This window comes from Canis lupus, chromosome 16 (assembly GCF_048164855.1).
Source record: "Canis lupus baileyi chromosome 16, mCanLup2.hap1, whole genome shotgun sequence".
In the NCBI taxonomy this organism is placed as follows: Eukaryota; Metazoa; Chordata; class Mammalia; order Carnivora; family Canidae; genus Canis; species Canis lupus.
Genome location: NC_132853.1, coordinates 61,390,975 through 61,404,595, shown reverse-complemented (window position 1 = coordinate 61,404,595; position 13,621 = coordinate 61,390,975). Strand labels below are relative to the sequence as shown.

The 13,621-nt window shown below is 57.9% G+C and overlaps 1 protein-coding gene across 2 annotated transcripts in view; it reads right to left on the bottom strand.

The window, feature by feature from the left end:
- Nucleotides 1-13,621, bottom strand: part of TBCD (tubulin folding cofactor D) — a 140,136-nt gene that overhangs the window by 35,266 nt on the left and 91,249 nt on the right. For both annotated transcript variants that reach the window (XM_072782114.1, XM_072782115.1), the window contains 2 exons: nucleotides 7,270-7,299; nucleotides 4,865-4,950 (listed from right to left, as the gene is read on the bottom strand). In XM_072782114.1, coding sequence (XP_072638215.1) covers nucleotides 4,865-4,950; nucleotides 7,270-7,299 — 116 coding nt within the window. The remainder of the gene's footprint in view (nucleotides 1-4,864; nucleotides 4,951-7,269; nucleotides 7,300-13,621) is intronic.

Below are 13,621 nucleotides of genomic sequence, written 5' to 3'. Positions count from 1 at the left end.
CTTCCCCCTCTCCCTCTGCCCCTCCCCCTGCTGTGTGGTCGCTCGCTCTCTCTGTCAAATAATTAAATCTTTAAAAATAAATAAAAATAAAAGTTACATCTAGTAAAAATACTGTAGGAGAATTAAGAAAAAAATCTCTAAGTAGGACAGGCGCACTCTACCTACGACTCAAAACCCAGAGGCCGTACGGCCATACCACCCTGAGTGCACCCGATCTTGCCAAAACTCAGAGGCCATCAAGGAAGATCGGTCGGTACATTCAAACACGTGACCAAAAAAGAAAAACGTCTGCCAGGAAAAACACATCATGAAGTCAAAAGATAAAAACAAACTCAGAAAAAAATACCAGCAACTGTTACCACAAATAAGACACCTCTTTAAAATAAAATTGTTCCAAATCCATAAGAAAATACTATCACCTCAGAGGAAAAGCCTCAGTTTACAGAGAAGAACAGGACAGGACACAGCTGGCGCCCAGCCTCCTCCTCGGAGGAGACAGACAGGAAGCCTCCATCTACCCACCAGACAGCCAAACCTGGGGGTGCGGGTGCAGCCATCGTGGGCAGGACCTAGAGGCATCTAGAAACACTGCTGGGAGCACCTCTGTGGAGCAGCCTCTGTGGACGGTGAATGGCATCGCCCAAGGAATGTAAAACGTAAAGATCCAGCCATCCCACTGCAGTCAATTCATTCAGATAAAACCCCACAGGTGGGAAATCCTGCGTGCAAACACGTTCACATCACATCACATCACATCAAGCAGCCGAGACTAGGCCGGAGGGGAGGGACGCAGGGTGCGCAGTACGTCCACCCGGAGGACAGGAGGAGGGAGGCGCCGCGTGCACGTTCGGCTGGTTCTGCTGCGCGGGCACCACACCCAAGCCACCTGCCGACCTGCCGTCCCCCGCGGATGAGCACGCAAGCCGTGCCCACCTGTGCACCTGCTGCCAGCGCTCGGCGAGCACGGGAGGAAGTCAGCACCGCGGCCTGTGTGACACGAACCTGGCCTCTCCAGAAGACGAGCCAAGGACCCCCGGGAGGGAACTGGCCACCAGAGCATCAGCTGCACCTTGGGAACCGTACACCACACCCTTATGTCACCTCCTCCAAAAACACACACTCGTATGCGTCATTGCTCAAGAACACCCAACTGCTCCCACATATTGCCCAAGCCTGTGCGCCATCCACACCCCCCGTCACGGGCTCAGCCATCGGCCACGTGTGCTACCTGGAGGCTGAGAGACACATTGGACGGCACGGAGGGCCGAGAAGGGGGAAACACTTGGAATTACCCGAATCCTGGGTGGGCACGTGTGTGCATGTGCACGGGGTGAACACAGTGCTGTGTGAACATGTGTGTGCTACAAGGTGCTGGACTGGGGGGACGGGCACAAAAGTGTGTGTTCTGGATGTGAAAGAAAGCAGAGACTTCTCCAGAGATGAGGGAGACGGAGAGACCCTCCAACGGTGACAAAAGAGGTAAAGTCAGAAGGAAAAACAGAAGAACCAGGACAGTGGATAAGTGGTCAGAGAGGAACCCAGATGTGACCCCTGGGAGGACCCCATCACCGAAGGGCCCCTGGGACTGCCAGCATCCACGACCAATGGCCGCACAGGAAGAGACGGACAGACGCCAGCCACCTGAGCTCTCGTCGAGCTTGGGACCCAGCGACAGCTGACCAAGGGGGAGACACACGTCCGGAACCAGCGCCCGGTGCACAGCGTTCCCCGAGCAGCAGAGTCTGCACAGAGGCCACGTGCAGAGCCCCCCCCGGGGGGGGGGCGGTCAGCAGACGGCGGCAGGCCAGTGGGAGCCGGGCCACGCGGCAGCTGAGGGGATCGGCAGCAGGAGGAGCCCTTGAGGGCTATTAGGGACACAAGTGACAGAACTAGGTCACCAAGCAGACGCAGACAAGGAGGCAGTAGGAGAAGCAAAACGGAGCTGACTGTGTGGGTGGCAGCCGTTCACGGAGCTAGGAGGCAGCGAGGAGGCAGTTTGCTCTGAGGGCTCCTAAGTTAGAAGAGGTCATATGGCAGGAACGTGCAAATTACTGGAAAGCAAAATACGACAAATGGGGTTTCGAGAAGGGTGCACAGGACCGCAGATGTCAGAAACCCACCAAGGAAACTTCCAGCAGCAAGACAGGCCAACAGAGCCAGCGACCACGGGTCGTGTCCCAACAGAAGCAGCCCCGTGTTCACACACTGACGTCAAAGGGGCTTCAGCAACCAGCCACCGGCGGACAAGGGACAGGCCAGGTGACAGCAGAACTCAGGAACGCGGGACGCCAGGACGCAAAGCAAAGGCTCCACGTGACTCTGTCCACACCGGTTCCAGAAAAGGCAGACTCCGGGCCCGGGAGGCGAGTCCAGGTGCCAGGGCCAGGGCACGCGGGGCTGTCGGGGCCAGGGGGCGCGTCCTGCGTGACCATACGGTGCTGCCCACTCATGGCCAAAACTCACATTTTAAGTTGGGGATGGACTCTTCCTATATAGAAATTACGTGTAAAATAGTCGTATAAAATAACAATTGGACAAAAATAAACGTGACTTTTTTTAAAGGTTTACTCTCAGGAATACACAGGTGACTGTAAGCAAAAGACAAGAGACAAAAAGAAAACATTTGCAGACCGTTTATCTGAAAAGGGGCTCATATCCAGAATAGGTAGAGAATTCTGAAATTCTCAATAGGAAGAAAACTAACCCAATAAACAGGCAAAAAATTTATCAAAGGAACCCCTGAAAGACGCTCCAAGTCCTCAGTCGTGAGGAAAACAGCAGCGAGCCTCCTGCCCGCCCGCCAGAACGGCTGTGACAGGAGCACGGGGAACGGGAGCACGGGTCGCCGGGAGCACGGGTAACAGGAGCACAGGGAACGGGAGCACGGGCCGCCGGGAGCATGGGGAACGGGAGCACCGTCCTGGAAATCTGCCTGCGGGCTCTTAACAGCTGGGCTCCGGCTATTCCAGGCCCAGGCGCCCGGCAAGCGGAGCACTTGTCCTCAGACAGGCGTGTACGTGGCGTCAGTGTCACGCCCTGTGGAGCGGCCCAACCCGGAGGCACCCAGCGGCCCCTGCCCGGGCGGACGGGCCGATGCGCCGTATCCGCAGCAGAGCCCTGGGCCGCAGAACAAATCCTCAACACGCAGCAAGTGACAGGAGCAGCACAGAGCGCGTTCTGTGGGGCCCACGCACCACCTAGGAAGGCAAAGCACCCCAGCGGCCGGCAGGCCGGGGCCACTGGGGGAGGCCGGGACCTGGGTGCCCCGCCCCGGCGTGCTGACACATCAGAACGTGACACGGGCAGGGTCCCCGCGCCCAGGACAGTAACGAAGCTGCCCAAGTGAACACGAAGGCGGCGGGCCTGCGGGCACGGCCCACCAACAGCCTCCGCGGGCCGCTGGTCCAGCCTGTGCAGAGCTGTCATCTCCAGAGGAACCCCGGCTGACCCCCGCCCCCGGGGAACCCGACCCCCGCTTCCAGCTGCCGAAGTGCAGGCCCATCCAACCACGTCCCACGACGCAGGACGATGCAAACCCTCACGTTGGCTCTGAGGCTCCGCACGACGCCCAAGCTGGGCCCTGCTGGCCCTGGACCGTCTCCCGGGCTGCCCCCCTCAGCACAGTCCCCTCCCTCTGCATCCCTCCCCCAGTCCAGGCGGACAGCAGGACCCTGGGTGTGCGCCCTGCCCTGGCCCCAGGAGCCCCACCCCACGACCACTGGACTGTGTCCTCACCGACCGCCCCTTGTCCACACTAAGACGCCAAAGGTGCCGTCAGAACACACCCGGCGCAAGATTATGTTTTGCCAAACATCTCTATGCCACGCAGACAACTGTGACATCGAAGTCTTAGATCAGCTTAGAAACCCTAGCGACAGGGAAAACACAGCAAGGCTAAAAACTGGGCATTAATGTTACCCAAGAAGCTCCAGGAAAAGGGGTAAATTCTCCACATTAAAATATATGTTCAACTACTAACAAAGAAAACAGGATGACGGCAGGAAAGAACTGGTTAAGGCCCAGGAGGCCACTAGACGTCCAGACGAGACAGAAAGGACGCTAAAAACAGGGTGTTTAGTCAAAGCGTCTTTGAGAAAGAGGGCAAACGCTACATTTTTTAAAAACTCTGTGCGTGCTGGTCATGGAGAAACATAATTTCTGCACGGTCTGCCCGGGTGCGCAGAGAATCTCTCCCGAGGACGGAGAGTGGTTCACACGTGTCCGAGGCGACAAAGCAGAGCAGCACGCCATTCCCGCGTGGGCACCGCCGCGAGGACTCAGGCAGTGAGGCCACGAAGCCCACAGGACCAGTGGGACGCGGGGCCCACGGCGCTGGGGGCGACACTACGTATTAACCCAGGACCTGGTTTCTCTAACTCTTCTTACTCGCGTCTCAGAAACAACCCAGAGACCTTCAACTTGGGAAACATGATTTTACTGAAAAGAAAAAAACAGGACAGACACACGGTCCCTTCTAAGCCGCGTCGGCCTGGCTGGCGGCTGCAGGAAGCAGGGAGCGCGGAGGCAGCGCCCACACAGCAGGATGGGCTGGGAGGAGGGGAGGAGCAGACACAGCTCATCCCAGAGCTGCGGCCTTGACACGCACCCTCCCCCACCAGAAGGCCGCCGAGACCTGCCCACGCCCCTTGTCCCTTTGGATTAGTTTGCGTTTTCTAGGGTTTTACATAAAAAGAATCCCGCACTAGGCACCCGGCCTCATCAGCAGGAAACACAAATTTCGGTCACATAAATTATATTTACTCTTAGTGGACTTTCCAAGGGGAAGAGAGAAAATTATGGAGGCTTTTCTGACATCGGCATCACAGGGAAATATTACATTTTTTGACAAACATTAGAAACTTACCTTATAACCAGGAAACAGTTAGCTCTGTTGCCAACAGCAAAGTAGTCCGCTGCGGTCAAAATGTCAATTCCATGGGGGAAAGTGCCCTAATCACAGAGTCAAGAGGAAGAAGAGCACAGAAATGACACAAGTAAGGGGAGGCCTTTCTAGGGGAACCACCGCCACACCCACACCCACACCCGCCCACGCCCACACCAGGCACGCTGGGGACCAACAGCACACAGCTCCCTGGCGGCCCATCTCATGCTGGACACTGCACTACTATAACGTGAACCACTCAAAAATATTTAATTTTTTTTTTCAAGCAACTCAAACGTTTTCAACTTTAAAATGTTTTAATAGACTCTCTTTACACCCACACCGTAAAAAATAAAAATAAAAAATCAGGTTTCAACAGTGAGGCCCATCTCGTTCGATGGGCATCCCAGACACTGCGTCTCTTTCAAGCAGGTTTGCAGGACCCTACGCGCAGGTGCGTCGGCGCCGCGTGTGCACTTCAAGTCTGCGTGTGACATTCTGGGAATTCTCACCAACACGCCAACACCACCCATCCCGTCGGGGAGCTTGCGTGCCCTCCCGAGTGTCCCTCTTTGCTTCGGTGGGTTCCCATCCTTCCTCTGCAACGTTCCCCCCGAGCCGCAGGACACTGCCACGGGCAGGGCTGGCACCCTGGCCCCCACCAGGCTCCACCTCCTTCAAAGTCCATGTCTCTTAGCCAGCTGCCCGGCTCCCCCACGCCCGTGCTGCATGCACGCTGCTCACAGGAAACATCGTGCAGGGGGGTGGGGAGGCTGAAGGGACACCCCCTGGAACACTGGCTCCTGGCTGGTCCTCCAAACCTAGACCGTGGTTAGAGGCCTTTCCTCTCCCTGATGGTCCATCCAACCTGAGTGTCCCCCCACCAAATGGGACACGGGAATGGCCCAGAGCCCCGAGCACTCTGCGCCTGGGACAGGCCTGGCTCTCCCCCAGCAGGCTGGAAGCCAGGGGTGGGGAGACGCCTCCTTCCCCTGGGCTCTGGGCTCTGACGCTGGGGTGTCCGGAGCCCCTCGGCTCAGCTTCCAGCGGGTTCCCTGGCTACGACGCCTGCCCACCTACCCCCTATGCTTCCAAGTTCCTTCCCGTCCAGCGCCCTCCTTGGCCCGAGCTGCACTCCTTCGGGAGCTCTCCACACTGGCGGCCCCAACACCCCAAAGCTTGTTCTCTTCGGAGGTGAGCCGTCTCTTCCTAGGGAGCCTCTATCATCTATGTGTCCAGGGGCCCCCCAGGTGGCACCAAGGACACTGGTCTCAGCCACCTTCGAGCCAGGGAAGAAAGGGAGAGACCCTGAGGAGACAGGTGCTGGAGGACAACGAAACAATCGCCACCCTGCAGGGAGCTGGGGAAGCCAGCCTGGACGGCCGCCCGGGGCCCATTCTGGGAGCACCTCCCACCAAGAACCACATGTCGTCTCCCCTGCAGAAGCAGGTCAGCCCTCACCCTGGCCCCTGGGAGCACGACAATGGAACCAGGAGACCGTGGACCCGCGTGCAGAAGGACCCTCACGGTGGGCACAGGGGGAACCTGCAGGCAGGCATTCTCCTCCCAAACACCCCAACGTCAAGTCTTCCTTCGCGGAGGCCTGCCCTTCCTCAAGGGGCTCCCCTTGGGGCCTGTAGCCTGACTTCTGACCCCCAAGTCCCAGACGCCTGTCACCATCTCCCCTTGTCCCCCACCCAGCCCCGTCTGCTGATGGCCTTGCCCACAGTGCACATCCCTCCACCCCAGTGCTTCTTCCTGGGGCTTTGACCAGAGCTCAGCTCAGTGTTCCCCCAACATGACCTGCTCCTGTCTACTCTTCCCCAGGCCAGCCACACGTCCCAGCGTGGCCACCGGCATACACGGTGTGAATGACCCAGTGACAAGGGCCACACCACCCAGCCAAGGCTGACCAGCCGGGAGAGGCTGGGGCCTGGGGGCACGACGGTGCTGGGGGGCAGAGAGAGGCCACAGGATCAGCGGCTTCCGGAAGCTGGCTCCGACACAACACAGCATGGGCAGGATCATGCCTCCGTCCCTCAGAAGCCGGGCTCCTCCTCCCACATCCCTCCTGCCCCACAGGCAACTGCTAAAATCGGGTGGCAACGCATAAGGCGCTGACCTGACATGGGTGTGCGTGAAATCACTTACACGTTTGGGTTTCCCATAAAACACAGCACTGTTTAAAACCTGTGTCAACTCTCCCCTGGATAACATCCCGAGTGGGTCTGTGACCAGACGGCACCGAGTCAACACAAGCTCATCCTAGGTAAATTCCATACCCACATCCGACAGTGCGAGGAGATACCAAGTCTGTAGCTTTCAGTATTTCTACTGCTAAAGTGACGGGAAGTTTTAGGAATGAAGATTTCAAGAAGTAGCCATACCTGTCTTCCCACATTCTCCTGGAAAGCGGCCTAAGGAGAAGAAGAACAAACAGAGCAGGTGAGTTAGGTTTGCACTTTGCTAAACATCAGGAGAGAAATTCAAAACAAATGCCATGCAGCACAAATGACCCATGGCTTTATTTTTTTAGATAAAAGTCTGCATTGATAGCCGATCAGAGCACCAAGGGTAGCTGTCATTCTGTCTCTAGGTCCTGGTGCTTTTTCAAACCACTAATCAAGTTTATAAAATCAGACACATCCTGAAAAGTGCCCTTTGGAAGTGGACGCTGAGCTGCTCGCAGAAGCCGAATCCAAGGCTCCAGACAGAGGCGTGAGAACAGAGTCCAACATGGAACCCTTGTCCTGGGAACTTGGAGCAGCAGCTCGCAACCCCACCCCACCCCCGGGGCCTGCCCCAGGGCCGTCACGGACAAGCCCCGCCGACACAGGCCCAGAGCTTAAAATATTCACTTAAACCCAATAAAGTGTCTTTAGGCGCTTACTGGACAAAACCCGTTGACTTCCCCAGTAGTTCCCGTCCCATGTCTCCGCCTGCCCTGGGACGTGTGACAGCCAGGCCAGGCCGTCTGAGTGGTGACAACAGGCAGCACCTCCTTCCCGTCCACCACCCAGCCGGTGCCCAGAGCCGGGCTCAGAAACCGGGGCGGCCCCGGGGGAGCAACCTGCCGGTGGACGCGGCCCCTTCCCCGGAGCCGAGCCTCTGGGGCCGGTTCCCGCTGCACGCACAGGGTGCCGCCAGGGAGCACACGCAGGGATGCGGAACGGACTGGAGAACCAGAGATCGCGGGCAGGTCCCACGGAGGATCAGAACCAGGGTCGTCCCCAGGCACCAGCAGAACGGGCTCCTCACCCACGGCCCTCCCGCGGCTTTCAAACCAGGAGAGAGACCCGATTTTCACTTGGTAGCATATTGGGCCTTTTGCAACAAATTTATTAAAGAAATTAAGAAACCAACCAAAAGGCAACGGAAATAAGATATAACGTCGATTTACGTAACAAGCAATATTTAGGAACACATTTACCAGTTTGATGACATCAAAAAGGCAAAAAATAAAAAATATTTTTTAAATTTAAAAAGCAAAAAATAATACAAGATTTTTTTTTTTTTTTTTTTTTTTTTTTTTTATTTATTTATGATAGGCACACAGTGAGAGAGAGAGAGGCAGAGACACAGGCAGAGGGAGAAGCAGGCTCCATGCACCGGGAGCCCGACATGGGATTCGATCCCAGGTCTCCAGGATCGCGCCCTGGGCCAAAGGCAGGCGCCAAACCACTGCACCACCCAGGGATCCCAATAATACAAGATTTATGTGGAAACACAGAGCCCTGGAACAGATGCAGCAGCCCTGAAGAAGAGGGGAAGGACTGCGGGCCCCAGCACGGGTGAGGTCAGCACGTGGGCGCAGAAGACAGGCACCACAGGGTGCAGCACGACAGAAAAGCAGAGAACCTCACCTCTAGGACGGAGGCCAGGCCCTGAATTCTGAGAGGGGGCACCAAACCACGACCCGTTTAAGAAAGAACTGACAAACGGGTCACACCAAACGTTAAGACTCCTGCTCTGGGGATCCCTGGGTGGCTCAGCGGTTTAGCCTCTGCCTTTGGCCCAGGGCGTGATCCTGGAGACCCGGGATCGAGTCCCACGTCGGGCTCCCTGCATGGAGCCTGCTTCTCCCTCTGCCTGTGTCTCTGCCTGTCTCTCTGTGTGGGACTATCATGAATAAATAAAATCTAAAAAAAAAAAAAAAAGACTCCTGCTCTGTGCAGCACCTTGTCCTGGGGACAGAAGCCACAGCCCGGGAGCAGGGCCCGCGGGCCACGCGCCAGCAAGGGCAGCACCTCGCTTCGGGAGCAGAACCACCCACAGTCAGCCCTGCACAGGCCAGCCAGTGAGGAAACAGGCCGAAGGCTCCAAGAGACGGTGCGCGGAAGTGAGGCACAGAACCATGGAGAGGTGCTCGCCACCAGAGGAAGGCAACAGGACGGCGCAGGAGGCGTCGCCGCACCCTGATAGGACCACGCAGCGACCCCACAGAGGCTGGCAGGGCCGCGGGGGACGGGATCCCCGACAGGCGGTGGGAAGGTGCAGCGGCGAGCCTCCACACGGGGCTACACGGGCACCCACCGTCCACCTGCCACGCCACTCCCGGCGTTAGGCCAAGAGAAAGAAATTATGTCCACGCAAAAGCCTGGACACGACTGTTCACGGCAACTTAAATTTTTTTTTTTTAAGATTTTATTTATTTACTCACGAGAGACCCAGAGAGAGGCAGAGACACAGGCAGAGGGAGAAGCAGGCTCCACCCTGGGAGCCCGATGAGGGACTCGATCCTGGGACCTCGGGGTCACGCCCTGAGCTGCCACCCCAGCTAGAGCCCAGGTGGACCCACGGGGAACCGCCAGCCCGAAGGGTCACTTGTGGCAGGACTTCCTCCTTGCAACATGGAGCGGAAAGGCAGCCAGTAGGACCACAGGGCCTGAGGGGCCGCACACCGTTCAGCTAACTGGGCTTCAAGGAGATTCCGTGTAACTGCGATGAACCAGGCCCCCGGCCCCCCCCCGGCCGCCGGCCCCCCAGCCCACCAGCCCCCCAGCCACTGGCTCCGCTCCAACAGAGCAGCAAGTACTGAACAGCTCCGTAAGGGTGAGCGGTTGCAGATTCGCTAATGTGCTGGTTACCCCGTAGGCCCCCTCCCGGCCTGCATGAGGACAGCAGCTCGAGGCCTGGTGGGGGCAGGGGGCCCCGGGTGGCTGGCAGTGCACAGGCCCAGGCCCTCCTGACCTCGGCCAGGAGCGCCCCTCACACCCCGGCACTGAGGGCATGAAACCTGAGCACAAATAAGCGCCGGAGGGGGCACAGCAAGCCTTGGTCTGAGCTCCACAGTAAGAGAACTCCACGTTGTCACCTCCTCGGTCCCAGGTGTCCAAGCGCGCTTCCAACACGTGCCTCTCTGACCCACAGCTTTCATTCAGAACCTGCTGGGTCGCCCGGCGTACCAGGATGACGCCCAACACAGAGAATCCCCTGCAAATTTTGAAGGATTATAGTCCTAACTTGAAAAACAAGAGGACTTCTGGGTTTTCTCACCTCTTTCTCGGGGTTTATAAAGGCAGCACTGCTTTAATTTTACCACTGCTTCCCATTAAAATGCTGGCTTTACAGTAAACAAAAAAAGAAAATGTAAAAGCTACTTTCTAACTCCAGATTTCACAAAAAATCATCATCGTGTTTGAAAGCATGAATATGTTCCTGGGTGACCATCAGGGCAGAGACGTGAAGGCCCCTCACGGAGTCACGGGACTCCTACTGACGCTCCAGAAACAGAACTGCATCAACACAGAGGAAACTAGCTCCGCTGGCAAACTTCCTCTGGAGAGAAAATTCTGAAGGGCCAGAGCCCAGGACCTCCTGTGTTACACTGTCTCAGGGTGCAGAGGGCAGGCAGGCACGTCCAGGGGCAGCGGACGCTCCGCCCGAGCTCCCGCACACGAGGCAGGGCCCGCGGCCAGGCACCTGTGCTGCCGGGGACACAGGACAGCGCACGGGGGAGCACCCGCGGCTGCACCTGACAACTCCCGACAGATAAGTCCCTTCACTAGAAAACACGCAGGCTAAGGGAAGTGAGTTAGGAACGTGCTTGCAAAGAAACAAAACAGGCCCAGATGGGTTCACCAGTGATTCCCAGCAAACATTTGAAGTAGAAACAAAGTAAGAGCCAGCTTTATTTTTAGAGACTTTATTCATTTAAGAGAGCAAGTAGGGCAGCCCAGGGGGCGCTCAGCGGTTCAGCGCTGCCTTCAGCCCGGGGCGTGATCCTGGGGTCCTGGGATAGAGTCCCACGTCAGGCTCCCTGCATGGAGCCTGCTTCTCCCTCTGCCTGTGTGTCTCTGCCCCTCTCTCTCTCTCTGTCTCTCATGAATAAATAAAATCTTAAAAAAAAAAAGAGAGAGAGAGAGAGAGAGAGAGAGCAAGCAAGAGCAAAAGCAAGAGCCCAGGAGCAGAGGGAGAGGGAGAAGCCCGACGACACGGGCTCCATCCCGGGACCCCAGGGTCATGATCTGAGCCACCCAGAACAATCTTTTAAGACTTCTTCTACAAAATACAAGAGGTAGAAACACTCGCAATTACCTCCGTGGGGCCAGATTACCCTGATTCCAAAGCCACACAGAAAGGTCCCTTACAAACAGACTGAAAACTCCGGCAAACTATGTGCAGCAGCACGTGAAAGAGGACAGGACAAGTGGGATTTCTCCTGGGAATGCAAGGTTGGCTCAATACCTGCAAAACTGATGAGCAGGACACAACATATTGACAGAAAAAAAGCACAAAATCACACAAGCATCTCACAATCAAACATCCACTCAGGATGTAATCAAACAACACAAAACCCTTCACAACAAGCCAGCAGAACCTCTCGACCTGCTAGAGCCTATTTACAAAGGCTTTCCAGTTGATAGTGAAAGCCGGCACATCCCCGGACGGACGCCAAGGCGGCCCCCACGGCCCCCACGTCGGCTCAGCACGGTGCCTGCCCCCCTGCACCAGCACACTTAGGCAAGAAAAATAAATAAAAGGCATCGAGACTGGAAAGGAAACAGTAAACTCTTCTTCAACTTTTCTTTTCCTCACAGATGACAAGATCCTGCACGTGGAGCCGTAAGGAGCCCACACGCACCAGGAGTGAGGTGAGGGCCCTGCCGTGCCCCACTGACCACCCCGCCTCAGAGCCGCCAGCCCCACAGGAACCGCAAGGAAACACCCAGGAACTGGGTCCCCCAGGCCCGCAGGTGGTGCCAGGGGCCCTGGGAAGCATGGCCTTGAAAACAGAACCCCAGGCGTGGGAACGGAAGACACAGCCGCGGCCGAGTTCCCCTCTCAGGGACTGGGCATGTGGGTCCCTCGCCTGGGTGGCCCCACCCCTGCCCCCACCTGCGCCAGGTACTTCCCTGGCTCCCAGCCACTCCAGCCTGCACCGTCCCAGCTTGAGTGTGACACGAACAATCCCCAAAGGTCTCCCCAGAGCAAGCGGGAGCAAGCCCAGCACGACACGGATCCTCCAAATCCCACATTCCCAGCAGACCCTCACCTGCCGAAGGCCGTCTGAGCACACCTAAGTGTCCCGGCATCGAGTGGTAGCTGTCACCTCTGACCCAGCCTGACCCAAGGGGAGCTGCTGGCCTGCGCCCTCTCTCACCAGTCAGTCTCCTCCGCTGCCACACAGGGTGCTTGCTCTCAGTCCTTCTAGCAGACACCCCCTGCTCCTCCTCTGTCTCACCAACTCCCACGGGCTCCAGCTGGACCAGGCCGAGGGGCACAGATGCCTCGTCCGCCCTCCCTCCAGCACCTGAAGTGTGGCTGCTGCCCGTGGGGGACCTAGAATCAGCTTCAGCCCCCAAGTGTGTGGGCAGAGCCGTCTGGAGCAAGGCCCTCCTAGGCTCACCATCCTGTCCCACCTCTGGGCCGGGAAGACCTGGCTCCCCGTGGTACGGCGGGGGCCCCCAGGGCAAGGCAGGCAGCTCTCCCCACACCCCAGCTCAGGGCCGCCAATCCACCCAGAGGACACACTCAGGTCCCCTACGACACAGGGCTCACAGAATCCCTCCCAGGCCCCCGCGCCTCTCGGGCCAGACCCTCCTCCTGCAAAGACCAGAGCTCAGCCAGGACCAGGGCCCTCCTGGCTTCATCCCCTGGTCTCCCCCATCGTCCTCAGAGCACAGCCTTTCTGCCCATGTCCATCCCGCGCTTCCTGACACAGAGGCCCCTCCGCCACCAGGCTCGGCAGCTGAAGGCACGCCTGGTCCCTCAGCACCCACAGCAGCCCACGTGTGAGTCTGACCTACGCAACTGACCAAGAGCAACACAGCCCTGTGTGCGGCCGGGACACGGCCTGGCAGCCGTCGTGTCTGCCAGCATCTGCAGGAACCCCCGAAGCAGAGCTCGGGGCCACATCCCAGCTCCAGGGAGGAGCAGCGGGATGTCGTGTAGACTCCCGGTCAGTGCCCCTCGAAGCAACGGTGCAGCCTCCTGAAAGCTCTTCGCACACAGAATCTGCCCCGAGCATGACCAGGCCCAGGGGAGACACTGGCGTTTGAAGGCAGAAAGGCCCGCTGGGGCCGCCAGGCACGTCGGTGAGGCCCCAGGCCCAGCACGCCTGCGTGGGGCTGAGCGGACCTCTGCTTGGCAACACGCCTCCTGAAGCTCTGAGGCACCTGCCCCACTGTCACGTTCGGGTCACACAGCTGGAACCCACGGTCTTCTCCTTGAGCCTGGTCGTCAGGCACTGTCTCGTCACCCACGAAGCTCAGATGGCGGCACTTCTCAGCCGGCGGT